The 23484-nt window shown below is 46.0% G+C and overlaps 1 protein-coding gene and 1 long non-coding RNA gene across 2 annotated transcripts in view; one reads left to right on the forward strand and one right to left on the reverse strand.

Moving 5' to 3' along the window:
• The window catches only part of LOC121271308, a 166120-nt gene that overhangs the window by 2741 nt on the left and 139895 nt on the right, over positions 1 to 23484 (forward strand). The gene's annotated exons all lie outside the window — the stretch shown is intronic.
• On the reverse strand, positions 19006 to 22234 carry LOC121271306 (sphingosine 1-phosphate receptor 2-like). Its single transcript, XM_041177203.1, has one exon. The coding sequence runs from the start codon at positions 22070 to 22072 to the stop codon at positions 21002 to 21004; it is 1071 nt and encodes a 356-aa protein (XP_041033137.1). The 5' UTR covers positions 22073 to 22234; the 3' UTR covers positions 19006 to 21001.

The following is a 23484-nucleotide window of genomic DNA, read 5'->3' on the forward strand; positions in this document are numbered from 1 at the left end:
AACCTCGTCCAGTTTTACAACGCTCCCCATCTTTGTAACTTCCTCCAGTTCTACAACCCTCCCTATTTCTGTAACCTCCTCCAGTACTACAACCCTCCCTATCTTTGTAACCTTCTCCAACCCTCCCTATCTTTGTAACCTTCTCCAACCCTTACAATTCACCCTACCTCTGTAACCTCCTCCAGACCCTACAACCCTCCCTATCTCTATAACTGCTGCACCAACCAGAGAGAGCTGTTAGCTCCTTTTCCGGCCCTACACTTGCCTGCACTATCGTCGATTCAGGAATTGTGAAATGATAGGGAAGGATAAGTTTAAAGGAAATTGTTGGACACAACAATATCACTTTAATTGAGAGTTTTTATTTCTTTATTGCACCCATTTATAATTACTGTACTACATAAACATCATCATGTACAAACACATATACATAAACATCATCATATACAATACATCTGCATGGACATCATCATATACAAACACATCTTCATGGACATCATCATAAACAAACACATACATGAACATCATCATATACAAACACATCTACATAAATGTCACCATATACAAATGCATCTCAATAAACATCATCTTATACAAACACATATATGTAAATGTCATCAGATAGAAATACATCCACATAAACGTCATCATATACAAACACATATGGAAACATCACCATATACAAACACATCTACATAAACATCGTCATATACAAACACATATACGCAATCAAATACAAACACATTTATTTAAACATCATCATATACAAACACATCTACATAAACATCATTATATACAAACACATATGGAAACATATGCCTTCTTGAACCACTACAGTCCACATAAACATCATCATATTCAGACACACCTACATAAACACCATCATAAACAAACACATCTACATAAACATCATCATATACAAACATCTACATAAACATCGACATATACAAACACATCTACGTAAATATCATCATATACAAACACATATACAGAAACGTCATCATATACAAACACATATGGAAACATCGAAACATCCTCTTTCTTGGACTCGAACTCAAGTTCTGTCGAAGGGTCATGAGGACTCGAAACGTCAACTCTTTTCTTCTCCGCCGATGCTGCCAGACCTGCTGAGTTTTTCCAGGTAATTCTGTTTTTGTTATGGAAACATCGACATATACAAACATATCTACATAAACATCGACATATACAAACACATCTACATACACATCAGGAATTAACCAGTTTGATTTGTTTTAAAACTAGTGGCTGTGAAGTCATTTTACTCACAAGAAACAATGTACAAGTGCTTTCTACCAAAAAGGGGAAATTACATAGCCAATGGACAAAAGTTGAAAATCTCTTGTTTTGCAAGAAATAGCATGTTAACAGATGTCTTTGTGCAGCTGTACCTTTATTTCAGTGTGGAACAGGTACTAACTTCTGGAAACTCTTCTGGACAGTTTGTTAGTTAATAGGACCAGTGAATTTGATTGGGTGCTGAATCACCATTGGATGCTGAGGGATATCACAATGTGGCCCTTCTGCTTGCATCCAGTGCACACATGATATGCTGGTGCTAGCATGGTGTGACACATGGGTCCTGGCTAAGATGGATCAGCTGCCATTTTCAGGATTCCAGGCTGCTTTTCCAGGCTGATACCAATGTTGCTAAGGAGCCCAATTTTGCAACCAGTCTGTTTTAAGTGACATTTGTTTTGAGATAAATGTTGTCAGGACACTGGGTGGAGGTTGGGGGGAGGGTGGTTGGGAGCTGGGAACTCTCCTGATCTTCAAAATATCTGGTACATCCACTTGAGATTCAGCCATCTCCAGTGTTCTCTCAGTAATGTACATAAATATCAGCCAAAATATTTTGTGCCCATGTTTCTGGAATGAGGGTTTGAGTCCACAGTCTCCTGATTCAGAGATGAGAGTGCTACCAACTGACTCCTAATTAGACAATGTTATTTTAAATGATTAGAAAAGCTGAGCAATATAAAAGTAAACGCATCCCAGAAGGAAAAAGAAACAGTAAAACTTGGAAATGAAGGGTGCCTGTAAAACTTGTCCAAACTGGTCTTGTAAGCCTTAAAATGGAACTGCAGTATTACTGGTGCCAATATTACTGATCTTGATTGGGATTTGACAATTTGGAACTGGTTTTTCCTTTGAACACGGTTCGTTTTAGGAGCTGTTGGCCCCTGCCCTGTAGGAATGAGTTTGAGAATGCCCCACTCATTTCATGCTGGGCCCTTACAGTCAGCAGAGATGTGAACCTTTCAACCATCAGTTGGGGCTGGATTTGAGCTGAGATATCAGAGGTGAAAGGGCAGTGTCTGACCAAACAGCCCAGCCAGTTTCCCTGATGACCATAGAAAGATTTATAATGTGCCAGTGGCAGCGTTCAGCTGCAGAGTCACCTTCCCCCTCAGTAGCGATTGTTAGAAGCCCAAAATGTTACTGTAGATCTCAATGATGTTGTTATTACCTTTACAAAATGACAGCATTAAGTTTAAGCAACACTTTCACCTACATTTTACAAGAGCTACAGATATTCATGGCTGAACGAGCTCCAGCATTGCGACTTTAAATCCACCAGATGGCAGTCTTTAATCGGGTGTGATCCGAGTGAGGCCTCTGCTGTTTGGCGTTAGCGAGACTGGGCTGTTACGAGTACAGAGGCTCCATTCTCTGTCAGGCAGCACAGGGCGGCCTCAGCACAGTTATTCTCACAGTGTAAAGTGAGCTGAACCATGCTGGTGCTCATACTCTTCATCGAGCTCCAGTCTGCTGTTTGTAGTTTTGCTGACAGTCCACACGTGGGATCCTGTCCAGGGTACAGCTGTAGGCCCCTGGCATTCACCAGAGTGTTGCTGGCACTCAGAGATTGATCACTTACTGATCCGTCATTTATTCATTAATTGAGCACTTTGGCCCTAATCCCTGATATAATGGGCATTCTGCACTTGGTTGGAGTGATACCTAGTACAAAGGAAGATGGTTGTGGTTGTTGGAGGTCAATCATCTCAGTCTCATGACACCACTGCTGGAGTTCCTCAGGTAGTGCCCTAGACCCAGCCATCGTCAGCTGATTCATCAATGTCCTTCTGTCCATCATAAGGTCTGAAGTGGGGATGTTCAACTCCCAGGCAATGACCAAATCCAACAAGATAGAATCTAACCATCACCCCTTGACATTCACTGGCATTACCATCACTGAATCCCTCACTATCAACATCCTGGGGGTTACCATTTACCAGAAACTGAACTGGACTAGCCATATAAATACTGTAGCTACAAGAGCAGGTCAGATGCAAGGAACCTTGGGGCGAGTAACTCACCTTCTGACTCCCCAAAGCCAGTCCACCATCTATAAGGCACAAGTCAGGAGTGTGATAGAATGCTCCCCACTTGCCTGGGTGGGTGCAGCTCCCACAACACTCAGAAAGCTTGACACCATCCAGGACAAAGCAGCCGCTTGATTGGCACTCCACTCACAAATCCCTCCACCACCGACACACAGTAGCAGCAGTGTGTGTACCATCTACAAGATGCACTGCAGGAATTCACCAAGGCTCCTTATGCAGCACCTTCCAAACCCATGACCGCTACCATCTAGAGGGACAAGGGTAGCAGATAGATGGGAAAACCAGCACCTACAATATCCCATAAAGTGGATCCCAAATGTGGGGCAAAATTTTTTGCTGAGTGGGTGGGTGCACAGCCAACCTGCTCGAGGGTAAAATGATGTGTGATGACGTCGGGTGAGTGTCCTGATGTCATCACACACTTGCGCGATTCTTCGGTTGGCCAGCACATGTGGGAGTCGGCAGCGTACTGGCCGACATACAAAGGCCTATTAAGGCAATTAAAGTCCCAACTAAATGTTATTTTTCACTGCCCGTCCAACCTTCCGGTTGGCGGGCATATGAAAAGGCCAAGCGGCCTTTGCAATTTTTAGGGAACCTGATCCACGGGGGAGCTGAGGTTTCCAACAGCAATTAAAAATAAAATATAAATTTTAACATTTCATTAAGAACATGTCCTTGCTCATGTGACAGAGGGGACATGTTTGATAACGTTTTTAAAATCTTTATTTTTAATTTTTCGTATCTTCATCTCCCAGAGGCAGCATTTCTGTGCAAACTTGCGCTTGCACCTTCCTCCCCCTGTCCCCTCACACAGGCAGCACTGAACGCTGAAGCACGCTTGGCTTCCCAGCCACTCCCATCCACCGCTGCTAGGCCCACCCAATAAGGGGAAAATTGTGGCCGTGGACTGTCAGCAAAACTACAAACAGCAGACTGGAGCTCGATGATGAGTGTGAGCACCAGCATGGTTCAGCTCACTTTACACTCTGCGACTAACTGTGCTGAGGCCACCCTGCGCTGCCTGACAGAGAATGGAGCCTCTGTACTGTTAACAGCCCAGTCTCACTAAACCCAAACAGCAGAGACCTCACTGGGATCACACCTGACTAAAGACTGCCATCTGGTGGATTTAAAGTCACAATGTGGGAACACAACCACTTGCAAGTACCCCCCAAGCCACATTACCATCATCCTAACTCGGAACAATGCCACCATTCCTTCACTATCACTCGGTCAAAACTTTGGAACTCCCTCCTTAACAGCACTGTGCAGTACTACAACAGATGGACTGCAGTGATTCAAGAAGGCAGCTCACCATCACTTTCTCAAAGGCAATTAGGAATGGCAATAAATGCTGACCTTGTCAGCAATACCCACATCCTGTGAATTAATTTACAAAACAGATAGTCAGACTGAATGTCATATCTGTTCTATTTTTTCTATGTGCAGGTTGCTTGTTTTAAATCATGCACCTTTGATTCACTTCACACCTGCGATCTGTTTCCTGCCTATATGTGATGTTCAATAAGATCTCAGTTTGAGTCTTCACTCGTGGTGAACAGAGATAACAGCATTTTATACCATGACAAGCTTATTACTGAAAGTTCCGTGACACATTGTTTCTGGATTCAAGCTCACAAATTTTTTCTTAGATTCAATAGAAATTAAAAAGAAACTTTGATCTTTTATTCCCCTACACTTCATGCCTGGCAAATGATCCCTGTGTTGTGTTGTTCTGAGAAAACATCACATGTCACAATTGCCATCACTTAGCAACTTTTGTTTGGGCTTCTCAGTAAGGTCCTACTGCCAATCTGGAGGGGAAAATCTCCCTGGGATTCAACTGTAGGCTCCAGTGGGAACTGTTCTTTCTTGGATTCAACCAAGACCTGGTAAGCACAGGCCTAAAGCTCAGAAATATCCCTAAATTGGCATTAATTTCACAAGTTACTGGTGTAGAAAATGGGAAGATCTCACACGCTGTTTATAATGTGTGTGGGTACCCCCACATTTATCTACGCGTGTGTGTGTCATTCTATGTATATATCTTTTCTTTTTATTCATTCATGGGATGTAGGTGTCATTGATAGCATTTGTTGCCCATCCCTAATTGCCCTTGAACTGAGTAGCTTGCTAAGCCATTTCAGAGGGCAGTTAAGAGTCAACCACATTGCTGTGGGTCTGGAGTCACATGTAGGCCAGACCAGGTTAGTGTGGCAGATTTCCATCCCGAAAGGACATTAGTGAACCAGATGGGTTTTCAGACCAATCCAGTAGTTTTATGGTCATTGTTACTGCAACTAACTTTTTATTCCAGATTTATTAATTAATGAGATTGAAATTCCCCAGCTGGGATTTGAACTCAAGTAGCTAGCACAAAGGAAGATGGTAGTGGTTGATGGAGGACAGTCATCTCAACTCCAGGACATCACTGCAGGGTAGTGTACGAAGCACAACCATCTTCAGCTGCTTCATCAATGACCTTCCTTCCACCATAAGGCCAGAGGTGGGGATGTTCACTGATGATTGCACAATGTTCAGCACCATTTGCGACTCCTCGGATACAGAAGCAGCGCACGTCCAAATGCAGCAAGACCTGGACAATATCCAGGCTTGGGCTGACAAGTGGCAAGTAACATTCACGCTACACAGGTGCCAGGCAATGACTATCTACAACAAAAGAGAATCTAACCATCGCCTCGACTTTCAATGGCATTACCATTACTAAATCCCCCACTATCAACATCCTGGGGGTTACCATTGACCAGAAACTGAACTGGACTAGAGACACACACACCCACAGACGCATGCACACAGAATGACACCCACACACACACAGACACACACATACAAATACATACACATACACAGGCAAATACATACACACAAATACACATACACACAGACAGATATACATGCAGACTTGCACACATCAGATAGACACATGCACTCCATACAAATACACACATGGAGACACACACACTCAGGCACACACACTGACACACAAAGACATACACACAGATATTCACACACATACAGACACACACAAATAGACACAGAGATACAGACATACACACACATACATACACACACAGACATACACATAGAGACAGACAGACACACACACACACAGACATACACATAGAGTAGACAGACACACACACAGACACACACACACCCTGCTCCCACCCACCCCCCCACCCCACCAGTGACAATGAAGGAATGGCAATATATTTCCAAGTCAGGATGGTGAGTTACTTGGAGGCCACCTTCCAGGTGGTGGTGTTTCCATGTGTCTGCTGCCCTTATCCTTCTAGATGGTAGTGGTCGTGGGTTTGGAAGATGCTGACTAAGGGTCTTTGGTGAAATCCTGCAGTGCATCTTGCAGATCTCTGCTGCCACTGTACGTTTGTTGTGGAGGGAGTGAATATTTGTGGATATGATGTCAATCAAGTGGGCTGCTTTGTCCTGGACGGTGTCAAGCTTCTTGAGTGTTGTGGGAGCTGCACTCATCCAGGCAAGTGGGGAGTATTCCATTACACTCCTGACTTGTGTCTTGTAGATGGTGGACAGGCTTTGGGGAGTCAGGAGGCGAGTCACTCGTTGCAGGATTCCTAGCCTCTGATCTGCTCTTGTAGCCACAGTATTTACGTGGCTGGTCCAGTTCAGTTTCTGGTCAATGGTAATCCCCAGGATGTTGATAGTGATGGTAATGCCATTGAATATCAAGGGGCGATAGTTGAATTCTCTCTTATTGAAGATTGTCGCTGCCTGACACTTGTTTGGCACGAGTGTTACTTGCCACTTGTCAGCTCAAGCCTGAATATTGCCCAGGCCTTGCTGCACTTGGACATGGGCTGATTCAGTATTTGAGGAGTTGCGAACGGTGCTGAACATTGTGCAATCATCAGTGAACATCCCCACTTCTGACCTTATGATGGAAGGAAGGTCATTGATGAAGAAGCTGAAGATGGTTGTGCCAAGGACACTACCCTGAGGAACTCCTGCAGTGATGTCCTGGAGCTAAATGACTGACCTCCAACAACCACAACCATCTTCCGCAACCATCTTCCTTTGTGCTAAGTATGACTCGAACCAGTGGAGAGATTTCCCCGAGTCCCATTGACTCCAGTTTGCTAGGGCTCCTTGATGCCACACTCAGTCGAATGGTGTCTTGATGTCAAGGGCAGTCACTCTCACCTCCCTCGTGTACCCGCGGGACTCGGCACCCTCGTGTACCCGCGGGACTCGGCACCCTCGTGTACCCGCGGGACTCGGCACCCTCGTGTACCCACGGGACTCGGCTCCCTCGTGTACCTCTGGGACTCACTTCCCTCCTGTATCTCTGGGACTCGCTTCCCTCGTGTACCTATGGGACTCGCTTCCCTCGCGTACCTACGGGACTCGCTTCCCTCGTGTACCTACGGGACTCACTTTCTGTGTGTACCTGTGGGACTCACTTCCTGCTGGAGTGAGAAACTGGAGAGAGGGGCAAACCAGAGTGAGAAACCAGAGTGAGAGCGGAACTGGAGTGAGAAATCAGAGTTAGAGGGGAACCAGAATGAGAAACCAGAGTCAGAATGGAACTGGAGTGAGTGAGAAACTGGAGTTAGAGGGAAAGCAGTCTGAGAAACCAGGGTGTGTGGGGAACCGGAGTGAGAAACCATACTGAGAGGGGAACCAGATTGAGAGAGGAAGCGAACTAAGAGGGAAAGCGGACTGAGAGGGGAAGCGGACTGAGAGGGGAACTGGAGTGAGAGGGGTACCGAATGAGAAACTGGAGTAAGAGGAGAACTTGAGTGAGAGGGGATTCAGAGTGAGAAACCAGAGCAAGAAAACGGAGTGAGAGCGGAACTGGAGTGAGGGTGGAACCAAAGCGAGAGTGGAACCCGAGTGAGAAACCGCAGAGAGGGGGGGAACTGGAGTAAGAAACTGGAGTGCGAGGGGAATCGGAGTGAGAAACCGCAGAGAAAGAAGAACTGGAGTGAGAAACGGAGTGAGAGGGGAATCGGAGTGAGAAACCGCAGAGAGGGGGGAACTGGAGTGAGAAACCGGAGTGCGAGGGGAATCGGAGTGAGAAACCGCAGAGAAAGAAGAACTGGAGTGAGAGGGCAACCGGTGAGAGTGGAACCGGAACATGGAGCTTCATGCTCAGGGACTGCAGGAAGAATTAAGCTGGAATTGCTCCAGTCTGTGGATATTTACACAGACAGTGACTGAATTCCAGACTCCCTGCAGTTTATTAATGGCTCCATCATATTCCTGATGTACCTCATGTTCCTCTCATTAATGGAAACTGAAAGAGAAGTAGTGATCTATTGTGTCTGACTAAAAATCCAACATTGGTCAGTTGCCATTAAAAAGATGCTGGAAGAGCTGAGTGGACAGAAGCTCCCTTGCATTTTCGGATAATATATTGATTTCATGGTTTGATTTTACAGCAAGCCCAGTTGGTTTAGCTGGGCACAGTTTAACAATGTCCTAGCTTCCGTCCTGCAGGGCCTGCTCAGCCTCTGGGCTTCCTGCGTTTAATATCAAACTCTGTCTTCTTTCACCAGGGTTTGTTGCCTGCAGACTCAGTGATACCATCTGTGTAATCCAATCCCTGTTACCTGGGTTGCCTGTTTATTAGAATCTGAACAGAATGTTTCCCATAGCATATCGGAATCAAGTAGAGCCAGAAACAGCAAATTCTCAATTCACAGCTCAAGGGAGTTTAACCCTGAAAGACCCACACTGCAGTCAAAGGAGAAACTGCAGGAACAGACAGACTGTAACTATTTGGTCTGAAGTGATTAACAGGGCAACTCTGCTAAGAAAATAAATCTAAAAGCTCAGGGAAAAAAATACAAAAGGACTAAACCAGATAGAGGTCCTGATCAGACTCCTGATCAGAGTTAGGGAAGTTCCTGATTTGATTGCTCTGTTCTGCTCAGGCCTGAAATTACCCTCTGTGCCTCTGGACTATGAGACAAAAAAATCAACCCAAGTTCCTACTTTTGATCACAATCCAGTTATTCTCACCGGAATGCATGTCAGCATCCGTCAGTGGACCCTGGGCCTCCCATCACTGGACACTGGTGTCATTGGACCTTGGTGTCACTGGACCCTGGGCTTCTTGGCACTAGACCCTGGTGTCACTGAACCCTGGGCCTTTCATCACTGGACCCTGGGCCTCTCTTCACTGGATCCTGGTGTCACTAGACCCTGGGCCTCTCATCACTGGACCCTGGGCCTCTCTTCACTGGATCCTGGTGTCACTGGACCCTGGGCCTCTCATCACTGGATCTAGGTGTCACTGGAACCTGGGCCTCTCATCACTGGATCCAGGTGTCCACTGGATCATGGTGTCACTAGACCCTGGGCCTCTCGTCACTGGATTCTGGTGTCACTGGACCTTGGGCCTCTCATCACTGCACCCTGGTGAAACTGGACCCTGGGCCTCCCATAACTGGATCCTGGTGTAACTGGACCTTGCTGACCCTGGACCCTGGGCCTCCCATCACTGGACCCTGGTGACTCTGGACCTTGGTCCTCTCATCACTGAAGCCTTGTGTCACTGGATCCTGGTGTCACTGAATCCTGGGCCTCCCATCATGGAATCCTGGTGTCACTGAACCATGGGCCTCCCATCACTGGATCCTGGTGTCACTGGCCCCTGGGCCTCTCATCACTGGACCTTGGTGTCACTGGCCCCTGGGCCTGCCATCACTGGATCCTGGTGTCACTGGACCCTAGGCCTCTCGTTGCAGGATCTTGGAGTCACTGGATCCTGGGACTTTCATCACTGGATCTTGGTGTCACGGGACCCCGGGACATTCATCACTGGATCTTGGTGTCACTGGACCCTGGGTCTCTTGTCATTGCATCCGTGTGTCACTGGACCCTGGGCCTCTCATCACTGGATCCTGGTGCTGCCGGACCCTGGGCCACTCGTCACTGGATCTTGATGTCACTGGACACTGGACTTCTCATCACTGCATCCTAGTGCCATTACACCCTGATGTCACTGGACTCTGGGCCTCTCGTCATTAGACCCTGGGCCTCTCATCACTGGATCCTGGTGTCACTGGTACCTGGAAATTTCATCACTGGTCCTTGGTGTCACTGGACCTTGGTCCTCCAATCACTGGATTCTGGTTCCACTGTACCCTCGGCCTCTCATCATTGGATCCTGGCGTCACAAGACCCTAGGCCTCTTGTCACTGGACCCTGGTGTCATTGGACCCTGGTGTCACTGGTCCCTGGGCCTCTCATCACTGGATTCTGGTATAACTGGACCCTGGTGACACTGGACCCTGGGTTTCTAATCACTGGATCCCAGTGTCATTGGACCATGGGCATCTTGTCACTGGAGCCTTGTGTCACTGGCCCCTAGTGTCGCTGGATCCTGGGCTTCTCATCACTGGATCCTGGTGTCACTGGACCCTGGGCCTCTCATCACTGGACTCTGGTGTCAATGGACTCTGGGCCCCTTGCCACTGGACTCTGGTGTCTCTGGACCCTGATGCCACTGGACCCTGGGCCTCCCATCACTAGATCCTGGTGTAACTGGACCTTGCTGACCCTGGACCCTGGGCCTCCCATCACGGAATCCTGGTGTCACTGGACCCCGTGGCTCCCATCACTGGACCTGATGACACTGGAACTTAGGCCTCTCATCACTGGATCCTGGTGTCATTGGACCATGGGCCACTCGTCACTGGATTGTGATGTCACTGGACCCTAGGCCCCGCATCATGGGGTCTTGGCATCACTGGACCCTGGGACTTTCATCACTGTATCTTAGTGTCACTGGATCCTGGGACTTCCAGCACTCGATCCTGGTGTCACTGGATACTGGGCCACTCGTCAATGGACCCTGATGTCATTGGATCCTGGTGTCATTGGACCCTGGTGCCACTGGACTCTGGGCCTCTTGTCACTGGACCCTGGTGTCACTGGACACTGGGCCTCTTGCCACTGGAAACTGGGCCTCCCATCACTGGATCCTGGTGTAACTGGACCTTTTTGTCACTGAACCCATGGCCCCCCGTCACTAGGTTATGGTGTCACTGGACCCTGGGCCTCCTGTCTCTGAATCCAGGTGTCACTGGACCCCGTGCCTCCCATCACTGGACACTGGTGATACTGGACCCTGGGCCTCTGATCACTGACTCCTAGTGTCACTGGACCCCGGGCATCTTGTCACTGGAGCCTGGTGTCACTGGATTCTGGCTTCACTGAACCCTGGGCCTCTCATCACTGGAGCCTCCCTTTACTGGATCCTGGTATAACTGGACCGTGGTGTCACTGAACCCTTGGCTTCCCACCACTGGATCATGGTGTCACTGGGCTCTGGGCACCTTGTCACTGGAGCCTGGTGTCACTGGATCCTGGTGTCACTGGGCCCTGGGCCTCTCATCACTGGATCCTGGTGTCACTGGTACCTGGAACTCTCATCAGTGGACCTGGGCGCCACCAGACCCTGGGCCTCTCATCACTGGATCCTGGTGTCACTGGATCCTCGGCCTCTCATCACTGGATCCTGGCGTCATTGGACCCTGGGCTCTTATCACTGGACCCTGGTGTTGCTGGCCACTGGGCCTCTCATCACTGGATCCTGCTGTCATTGGTACCTGGAACTCTCACCACTGGACCTGGGTGCCACTGGACCCTGGGCCTCTCATCACTGGATCCTGGTGTCACTGGACCCCGTGCCTCCCATCACTGAATGCTGGTGCCACTGGACCCTGAGCCTCATGTCACTAGATCCTAGTGCCATTGGACCCTCAGCCTTCTATCACTGTACCCTGATGTCACTGGACCCTGGGCCTCCCGCCACTGGATCCTTTTCCCCCCTGGACCCTGGGCCTCCTGTCACTGGATCCTTTTCCCCCTGGACCCTGGGCCTCCTGTCATTGAGCAGCGGATAAATTTTGCTTTTATTGCTCTCGTCAACTTGAGGGGAGTATGGTTTCAGAAACTACGTGACAGTTAAATGGCATAGACACAGCTTGAGAGTGATTGGCTGGTTTGGAGCCAGCAGGTGTGTGTGGTGGGGGTAGGTTCTGTTGCCTGGAATATCAGCTTTACAAAGGTGTAAATTTACAGGAAGTGCTAAAGTCCCTCGTACTGGGCGGAAGTTGATCATGAAGTTCACAGCTGTTTATGACTGAGATAAGTGTGAGCCCATCAGCTAGGCTGTTTCTTAGTAGGCATGTTAATTGCTTGGAGCAGTGTGAACATGCCTCTCTGCACAACAGTGAGCCGGGCCTACCACTGAGTAACAGAGCAGAAAATTGGAGAGACCAGTACAAACCAGTGTAAATGGCCCTATGCCCAACCAGGGCCCAAGTGTAGGGCACTGTGTCTGACTAGTGCCCCAGTGTCTGGGCCCTGTGTTTCTGTCTCTTACTGCCCCTAGGTCTCCCCCATTGTTGAAGCTTCCTCCAGTTAAATCTTCCTGTTTGAGCTGAGTATCTTCCTTCAGCCTGTAGAAAGAAATTAATTTGAGCAGATTTTTTAAAAATTCATTCACGGGCCAGCATTTATTACCCATCCCTAGTTACCCTTGAGAAGGTGGTGGTGAGCTGCCTTCTTGAACTGCTGCAATCCGTGTGGTTTATGTACACCCACAGTGTTGTTAGGGAGGGAGTTCCAGGACTTTGACACGATGACAGTGAAGGAACGACGATATATTTCCAAGTCAGGATGGTGAGTGACCTGGGGGGGCAGTAGGGGGATCTACCAGGTGGTGGTCTTCCCATCTATCTGCTGTCCTTGACCTTCTAGATGGTAGCGGTTATGGGTTTGAAACTGCTGTGTAAGGAGCCTTGGTCAATTCCTGTAGTGCATCTTGTAGATGGTACACACTGCAGCCAGTGTGTGTCAGTGGTGGAGGGAGTGAATGTTTGTGGATGTGGTGCCAATCAAACAGGCTGCTTTGTCTTGGACGGTGTCAAGTTTCTTGAGTGTTGTGGGAGCTGCACTCACCCAGGCAAGTGGGGAGTATTCACATTTGTAAAACAGATGAACACTATTTCTCTTTTCTAACTTATCTTTTAATATGAGCTTTCTTCTCTTGTTCCTCCTGAGCCCTAAGAACACTATTTAACAAACTGTTCCTCCTCCCTCCATCACTGCATCAAGGGCTTGTAGAATTCTTTATCTCTAAGATTGTGACCATATGTGTAGTTGCCCCACTTTCTTTGCCAGCACACTACCCACCTCTGCTCTCTTCCATTGGATCCCTGCCTACTCTATAAAAGCCTCCTGATCTGACCATTGCTCACTGCCCCACCGAGCTTCCACAAACTCCAATTTATCCATCTGCACATCTGCTAATTTCAGTTTATCTATAACCCCCATCGTGGGTGCTGACCTACCCAACTCATTGAACTTTCTATTCAAGTTCCTTAGTCCCTCCACAATCTCATCTCACCCTATCACCAGCCCTTTCTCTCTCTATCCGTGGGCTTATTCTGGAACTCCCTCCCTAAAGCCCTTCTCTCCTCCTCAAAACCACCTTTTTAGTCAGGTTTCTAACACCTTTCGTCTCTTATTGGCTCTCTGCTGTACTGTATACTTCCACTCATGAACATAATGCAGACTGTTGTCTCATATTTAACTGATTCCCAAAGACTTCAAAATTATGAACCTTCTCACTCACCTAGCTCTCTCCTACAATCCACCATTCTCACCTCATCAGAATCTCTTGATTTATTTCACTTTCTAACCTGTGGGTCAGAGTTCATGCATCAAGGCTGGGAATAGGTGAGACATGACAGATGGGTTGGATTTGAGGCTTGTTCAATTGTAATCAATCTAGGGACACTGACACTAATCAGGCCAGAGTGTGGAAATGAATGACATTTGTTTGAGGTGATCACAATATGCCTTGAACCTGTCCACACTTGAAATTTCTGAATTCAATAAAGTAACTGAAGATTCAAATCAGCAGCAGCTCAGGGGAATTCTAAAAGCAGACAGATGTCTGATTGATCGAGCGTAACTGTGAGTCAGCGCTTGCTATTTAACCCCTTTCACTCGCCCATTTCCTATTTTAAAGTCAGGGCCTTTCCGTGTTAGCATGGCCCAGCTGCTTCGAGTCACGTCCAGTGCCACACTTCCTTTGTTCAATATTTTGTAAGAGGAAGTTTCCTCCTTCATGCATTTGTATTTTCACGATTAGGCCAATCGTCTCAACCACAGACATCACTGCAAGAGTTCTTCAGGGTAGTGTCCTAGGCCCAACCATCTTCAGCTGCTTCATTAACAACCTTTCTTCCATTATAAGGTCAGAAGTGAGGATGTTCGCTAATGATTGCACAACGTTCAGCCCCATTCATAACTTCTCAGATACTGAGGCAGTCCTTGTCTATATGGAGCAAGAACTGGAGATACAAGTGCCAGGCAATGACCATCTCAAACAAGAGAGAATCTAACCATCGCCCCCTTGATATTCAATGGCATTACCATCACTGTGGCTACAAGAGCAGGTCAGGGCCTGGGAATTCTGTAGCAAGTAACTCACCACCTGACTCCCCAAAGCCTGTCCACCATCTAAAAGGCACAAGCCACTTACCTGGATGGTTGCAGCTCCAGCAACACTCATGAAGTTCCACGTCATCCAGCACAAAACAGCCTATTCAAGAAGGTGAGCAGAGTTTATGGACTAGCACTAAATGCTGGCCTTGCTAGTGAGTTTCATATTTCACGAACAAATATGAAAAAAGTTGTACCGTATAACAGGCTGCACTGTAAAATCTAAGGCCTACTGAGGAGGGACAGTTATTGAGCAAGAGAAGAACTATGGATAAGGATTGGCCCAAGGCTGCACAATCCAACTGCAAGTAAGAACTGGACCTTTGAAACAACTTTCATCATGACCAAGGACCAGACCCACCTATCTGCTTGACCAGTTGCCCAGGCCTGTGTGGCAGTCTGTGTTACACAGGCCACAATTTGAACTTGGATTGGAAGTGTCAGTTTAGCTCAGTAATTAGCACTTGATCCTGGGTCGGAGGCTGTGGGTTCAAGTCCAACTCCATAGACTTGAGCATAGAATCCAGGTTGGCACTGCTGTACTTGTTCGTTTGTTTGTTTCGTAACTCCACACTTTTTTTCACTTTGGGGAATAGCGGGGAAACGTTGGAAGAATTAGCAAGCCAGTTATCAACTTGTTGAACCGTGTTACAAATCCTCCTTCTGTGGTTAACAAGTCCTGGGGTGGAACTTGGATTTGGAGCTTCTGGCTGAGATGAACAGAAGCAGTGCGGTGCTGAGGGAGTGCTGCACTATCAGAAGTGAAGTCATTAAACTGAGGGCCCCTCAGATCAACATAAATGATTTTATGGCACTATTTCAAAGAAAAGCAGTGGAGTTCCCCACCACCCCCCCCCCCCCCCCCCCCCCCGCCCTACCCAACCCGGTGTCCTGGCCAATATTTATCCCTCAATCAACAACACAAAAACAGATAATCTGCTAATCGTCACATTACTGTTTGTGGGAGCTTGCTGTGCACAAATTGACTGCTGTGTATCCCGTTGACCACAGTTCAAAAATAATTGACTGAAGTGCATTGTGATGACCTAAAGATTGTGAAAGATGCTGATACCTATCAGATCATCCAGATCGTGTCTTTCTTTCCCTTTCTTCCTCCCAGAAAGAGCTGGAACAAAAAGTAAAATTATTTTGATTTTATAATAATTTTTGGAGTCCTGTATTGAAGCAGTGAGATATCAGAAAGAACATAATCAAAACTGCTTCAAGGAGAGGCTTGTGATTAAAGTACCCAAATGATGGTCTCAGTGAGTCAAACAGCTGTGCCCAATATTAACCTCCACCTGCACCGCCCCACCCCCACCACAATCTTACATATAGACACTGTTTCTACCCCCTAATGTTTACATGAAGTTTGCACAATTTGACAGATTTGACAGTTTGGGGCAAGGGATCAAATTTGGGAAGGTGTGGTAAGCCAAAGAGTAGAGACAAGGTAAAAGAGAAAGGTATTAATATGGGAAATGATAAACAGACAGGGACAGGAAAGGACAGAGAGTACAAATCTAAGAGTAAATCAGCAGATAAGGCTAGATGCTACAAAAATAATTAAAGGACAAAACTAAAGACCCTGTATCTAAACACACATAGCATTCAAAACAAAACAGATGAACTGGTAGTGCAAATAGAAATAAATAAGTACAATCTGATAGCCATTACATAGACATGGCTACAGAATGACACATATTGGGACCTGAATATTGAAGGTTATGCCACATTTAGGAAGGATAGGAAGTTAGGAAAAGGTAGAGGGGTGGCTCTGTTAATTAATGATGGTATTAGGTTATGTTTGGGTTGAGATGAAGAGTGGTAAAGGCAAGAAGTCACTTGTGGGAGTGGTGTACAGGCACCCTAATTGTAACTACCTGTAGGACAGAGTATAAAGGAAGAGATAAAATAGTTAGCAAAGTGAGCATTGGTCCTATAGAGAGTCCATGTGGGGAACTGATAATGGAAAGTAGGGAGATGGCAGATGAATTAAACAGGCACTTTGCTTCAGTCTTTACTATGGAGGACACAAGTAACATCCCATAAATGGTTGCAAACCAGGAAATGGGGGGAAAGAACTCGGGAAAATTACAATCACCAGGAAAGTGGTATTGAGCAAATAATTGGGGCTATGGGCTGACAAATCCTCAAGTTCGGATGGGCTTCACCCTGAGGTCTTGAAAATGGCCAGTGAGATAGTTGATGCACTGGTTTTAATTTTCCAAAACTCCCTAGATTCAGCAAAGGTTCCATTAAATTGGAAAATAGCAAAAATAACTCCTTTATTCAAAAAGGGGAGACAGAAAGCAAGAAACTATAGGCCAGTTGGCCTAACATTTTCCCTAACATCATAGGGAAAATATTAGAAGCTATTATTAAAGATGTTATAGCAGGGCACTTAGAAAAATTCAAAGCAATCAACTAGGTTTTGTAAAAGGGAAATCGCGTTTAACCAATTTATTGGAGTTTTTTAAAGGAGTCATATGTGGTTTGGATAAAGGGGAACCAGTGGATGTACTGTACTTAGATTTCCAGAAGGCATGTGGTAAAGTGCCGCATCAAAGGTTGTTGCAGAAAATAAAAGCTCATGGTATAGGGGGTTAACATATTGGCATGGATAGAAGATTGGCTAGCTAACAGGCAGAGAGTTAGCATAAATGGGTCTTTTTCTGGTTGGCAGGATGTGACCAGTAGTGTGCCACTGTGATCTGGGGCCTCAATTTTGTGCAATTTATATAAATGATTTGGATTAAGGGACCAAAGGAATGTTTGCTAAATTTGCTGATGACACAAAGATAGGTAGGAAAGTAAATTGTGAGGAGGATGTAAGGAGGCTTCAAAGTGATATTAATAGGTTAAGTGAGTGGGCAAAGATCTGGCAAATGGAGTACAATGTGGGCAGATGTGAAACCGTTCATTTTGGCAGGAAGAATAAAGACGCTTATTATTTAAATGGTGAGAGATTGCACAGCTCTGAGATTCAGAGGGATCTAGGTGTCCTAGTTCATGAATCACAAAAGGTTAGTACGCAGGTGCAGCAAGTAGTTAGGAAAGCTAATAGAATGTTATCATTTATTGTGAGGGGAATTGAATACAAAAGTAGGGAGGTTATGCTTCAGTTGTACAGGACATTGGTGAGACCACATCTGGAGTACTGTACACAGTTCTGGTCTCCCTATTTAAAGAAAGATGTAAATTTGTTAGAAGCAGTTCTGAGAAGGTTTACTAGACTAATGCCAGGAATGGGCGGGTCGTCTTATGAGGAAAGGCTGGACAGGGTAGGCTTGTATCCACTGGAATTTAGAAGAGTAAGAGGTGACTCAGTTGAAACCTTTAAGAAGCCGAGGGGTCTTAACAAGGTGGAGAGGATGTTTCCTCTTGTGGGAGAATCTAGAACTAGGAGTCACTGTTTAAAAAGGGGTCACTCATTTAATACAGAGATGAGGAGAAATTTTTTCACTCACATGGTTGAGTGTCTCTTCCTTAAAAGACAGTGGAAGCGGAGTCTTTGAATATTTTTAAGGCAGAGTAGATAGAGCCTTGATTAACAAGGGGCTGAAAGGTTATCAGGGCTAGGCAGGAATGTGGGGTTGAGGTTATGTTCAGATCAGCCATGATCTTATTGAATGACGGAGCAGGCTTGAGGGGCCGAGTGGCCTATTCCTGCTCCTAATACGTATGGTCACATGTATGTTCATATGTTATGAGGTGCTAACTAAATTTCGACTTCCTTGGCTATTTCTAGCCATACCCAGTGAGGTTTGAGCCTTGTGTGAATTCTAAGCTCTGATTGTTGGGAGGACATAGTACACTCACAGCTTGAGAATGGCCTTTTGACATCAAACTAAACAGATGGGGAGAGAGAGAGAGAGAGGAGAGGAAGAGTAAATAAGGCTGAATCCATAACTATTGTCAGTGTCAAATGAGGCCCAACTCCAATCTCACTCCCTCTGCAGTGTGCACAGAACACTGGGTGTGACTCTTATTTTGATCCACTCCTCACCAGGTTTCTTGAAGAATCACAAAAGTGGTTAAAGAAACTTATGATCTTTCCATTGCAGCTCCTGAAACTGAACCTTGGAATCCAAAAACCAAGGCAGGATTTTTTTTTTAAGAAAGGTTTATTTTCTGTTGGTTATTCTCTGTGAACAGCCACTGATTAGTTTTCGTACCATTTACCATTCTATACTTGAATGCTGTACATTGACATATACACATTAAACAATTGACAATTAATTGCTGGCTCCAGCTGTAGTGTTGCCACTTAAACATTTAAACTACACAACCAAGTTAATTTTACCTTCATTTAAAGGAGCAGCCTGGTCTATTGGCAGTCTTCAAGACAGTGGGTCATTCTCTTTAAATTCTCCAAAACAGCATCACTGTGGACAATGAATCAGATGCCATTTCCACTGACGTGCAGGATGCTGCCTGACTGCCTGTTGCCATTGGTAACATGGCCTAGCTTTTTAAAACACTGCGATTGTTCACTGCCTCCATCACTTAGGGAAATGTAGGCAACATAGCTCCCTCAAGCTTGTACATTTGAGTTATTTGTTATGGGAAAGGCTATTCCAGCAGACTTATGGAAATTTTCACCATCAATGGTCATTATCCAGTCAGAACACAAAGTGGCTTAAGACACATGATAATTGAGTCCAGGACAGTCAATAGCACTGGACGCCTGGGTCAGATCTCAGCTGTAAACCCCACTGTGTTAATGGTTGCTGCATCAGTTTTAGACTAGGGCTGACATTGTGCGTCTCAGTTGTAAAGTTCCAAAAGACAAGCTTCTCGGCACGCTGGTTTGGAAGTGTATACAGAATAGAAAGTCCAAACAGCAGAGAGATCCCATGGAAACTAATCATGAAATGAGCTAATATTAAATCATTGCTCAGATGGAGACACAGTAATTGTATGAATGACAAAGATCAAAGCAGCAGCCAATGCCCAAATTACAGAATTGTAGATACAAACCTGATTCTAACTGACATATGGCCCCAGTATTTAAAATACAATTAAAATATTGAATGTTGAAGCTGTGACTGGCCAGCGTTAATGTTTTATCTACTCATGTCGTGTAACTAATAGTTTACTCGATTCACAAACTGTCAGTGATGCTTATAGCCCCCCAATAGGGTTCAGCTCATGACCCTGACAGGACTGTAACCAAATCTGCCCCACAGGAATCCTGCCACTCTCCATCTGTTTTATGAAGTGTTAGTGTGAGAGGAACAGTTTCACAGTTTCCTACTGTAAGGAGCCCGGTGCTGCCTCACCACTGGGCAGGGTCCAGTGCTGCCGGGCAGTGGGGGACCAGTGCCTCCGGGCAGCGGGGGTCGGGGTTGGGGCAGTGCCACAGGGCAGGGAGGGCAGTGCTGCCAGGCAAGGGGGAGTGCCGCTGGGCAGGGGTCAGTGCCAACAGGCAGTGCCGGCTCCACTGGGAAAGATTTATGGAACTGAAGTTCTCTCAGGGTCAGGTCTAACACTCGTGGGGTGAGAGAACAGTTTCTGATGGTTTTATAGGCATTCATGAAATTGCTGTGTATATTTGTTATCCCAAAAAATATTTTATCATCTCCTTCCAGCCACTATTAAATTGCCCTTAACATGGAAATATGATCATCTCTGATCAGGTGGATAAGAACACACAGTGCCCCATGGGTCTCTGCAGTCCAGCATTGTCGGTTAACGAAGTCACTGTAATTTCCAACCTGCTTGGGCCACACACTCTGTCCAAGAGACTTTGCAAATTCTGTGGCACAGCTGAACAATGAGTTATTTTGTCAAGTGCATTCCTTTCAGATTGGCTGGTGCCAAATTGTTTCCATGGTGACAAAAATAAACCCCACAGGACAGCTGACTGGTTGCCAAGTGTCAGATGGGAAGAGGGAATATATTGAGTGTCATGTCCAATTTGCCCACCATTTGCTGAATAGAGGACCCCTCGTGACAGCAACCTCCACCATCGAACGTTATGGGCTTGAGGATTGATCAAGGATACGTTTTGTCTCTGATGGGCGAGTGTGTGGAGTGCATGCGTCGATGATATGTGTTACAACACTCCTCACCATCAGACCCTTCTGCAGCACAGATATTTATACGAATGTTGTGCATTCCGGCATCGTTGGTGAGTCTGCCTTGTGTTTATGGTAAGACCGGTCCAAAGTACTGGGGTGACGAAGACTAGGGAAGCAGCTCTCAATCCTTTTTTCCATTGTGGAACAACAGCACAGGACACGCAGAAATGCTCTGCGCATGTCCCTGCTCCTCAGTGTGTAAATGATGGGGTTCATTGCAGAGTTGAGGGTAGCCAGGGCCAGGAAATATTCTGCTTTATGCAGGATCTTCAAATCACTTTCCGTGTAGGCAAAATCCAGCAGTAACATGATGAAGGTGGGTGCCCAGCAAACAATAAACACTCCCAGCACAATTGTCACCGTCTTCAGCAATGCCAGGGTTTGTGGAGCCGCGGTTTCACAGTGACTGGATCGGACAATCAGATAAATTCGCACATAAAGGATAACTATTGACAGAAGGATGACGCTGAGCAGAGTGATACAGAACAGAATGTAATTCTTGGAGAAGAGAGGGAGCACAGTGGAACAACCATTCATGTGGCACAAGCAGTTCCAGCCCATTATTGGCAGCCCACCCAATAGCACAGAGGCAATCCAACAGCTTCCAATCAGCAAACACATCCGACTATTCTTATCACCACTATAGAGTTTGACTTTCACAATGGCAGCATGTCTCTCGATGGCGATGGCCAGCAGACTGAGGACAGATGCTGCCAATGCGACAAACATGGTACCCTCACGGAAAAACCACTGCAGCGGCGTCAGCTTCAAGGTCCAGCTGCCCGAAAACACGATGTTGAAAATGTAAGCAACACCTGCAAACAGATCAGAGAGCGCTAAGTTCCCAATGAAATAAAACATGGCTGAGTGGAACTTCTTATATCTACAGATGGCCACCAAGACGAGTAGGTTTTCAAGAATGATGAAAGAACACAAAATGATGAAGAAAACGGAGCTGTTCCTCAGTTTCTGGTTATTATACTTTGGGTCCTCAAGCTTCCCAGTTTGGTTATAATGAAAAATTATTAAATCCTTGTTGTAATAATTGTTAAAATAGCTCTTGGACACAATGCATGGCTCTTCCCCCATTTCTACAAAATTCTCTGGCTACACTAGGCAGTTGATTCCTTCAAGGGCATAATGGCTCCTGCCTTTTAACACCACTTTCAGCCAAAGGATGGAGGACCACAGTTTCGGCAAGTTTCAAGAAGGACTGTCCTCATTGCCTGTAAGAATTAACAAAGGTAAGTTAGTGACTTGTGAGAAACAAACATCACAATAACAGATCATGTATACAGGAGAAGTGGGAGAGAGAGAGATAGAGAATGTTGTCAATTCTCTTTAGGGGCAGATTAGAGCCAAATCAGCCTCCACAGGAGCTGGAAAGTGCTCACAAATTACTCGTTGAAGCACAGTACCACTGGGGGGAGTGGCATGGAGGGCGGAAGCCAAATGGAACAGGTCACCCTGAGGAAAAAGCATGTCCTGCTGAACAAGTCATAATAAATTTAATAACTGGAGGAAGTTAAAATATATGGGGCAGTTTTTAATCTCTTCCCAGTCAATAGGGGAGGTGAGCCCACCCCAACCTCTGTCCACCCAACTCCCAAACTGACCCAGTAAGCAGAATTTCCAGGATGATAATATTACACCTGCACAGCCAGACATGTTCACTGGAGCTGCACTGGGGCACGAGCGGGGCTGGTGCTGACTCACCATCACTGAGCTAATTTAGTCCAAGAATCACTGTCACCGACCTGAATAAATAGACAACACTCTATCTACATCAATACCAAGACAGCGCAGAGAGTCGACACTAAATATCTATTTTAAATTGGGTTTATTCTGCCTTGTCTCCCATCATGGGGATCTGTTCAATAAATGATCCCTGATCTGGGGCAAAAGCACTCATTCATGGGCTGTTGCCAGTTACTGAATTCTAACACTCTATTCCTCTATCAGATAAGGGCCAAGGTCTGAGAAGCAGAAAGAGATACAAGGGTTTACTTTTAAACACCTTATCAGACGGAAGAGTGTAAGGAGATTACTCATTTATACACTGCCTCTATCCAATCACAAATAACAGCCTCAGCATTCAGCTGTTGAGTAATATTTTAAAAATAAGAATTCAAATTTCATGTCTTTCAATCAGTACATCGATGAAAGTCAGGTACACCCACATTCCTCCTACTGATACCCCTCGCTTTTCCTACACCCCCTCCACACAGCTGAGTCCAGGTTAGAATTAGTCAATCATTTCTGGTTTTAAATTTCTTGTATAAAGTTCCTTTTATGGAATGTTGACTGGTTCAGTCACTCAGAACTAAGTACCCAGATCACATCTATCTTTAAAAAGGAAAAGAAAAATGTCCCCTGCATGGAATTAGCCACATCATAGATCTGCAGCTGTGGCTCAGACCCAGTGTGCGACAAAGACACAGATTAGAAGTCCCAGTTTTCACTCTGTTCTACACTGCAAGTGTCTCTCAAGGGAGTGTTAC

This window comes from Carcharodon carcharias, chromosome 30 (assembly GCF_017639515.1).
Source record: "Carcharodon carcharias isolate sCarCar2 chromosome 30, sCarCar2.pri, whole genome shotgun sequence".
In the NCBI taxonomy this organism is placed as follows: Eukaryota; Metazoa; Chordata; class Chondrichthyes; order Lamniformes; family Lamnidae; genus Carcharodon; species Carcharodon carcharias.

Bases quoted from the DNA above. Each gene is read 5' to 3' on its own strand.
- LOC121271306 (XM_041177203.1), bottom strand. From the start codon at position 22,072: ATGGGGGAAGAGCCATGCATTGTGTCCAAGAGCTATTTTAACAATTAT.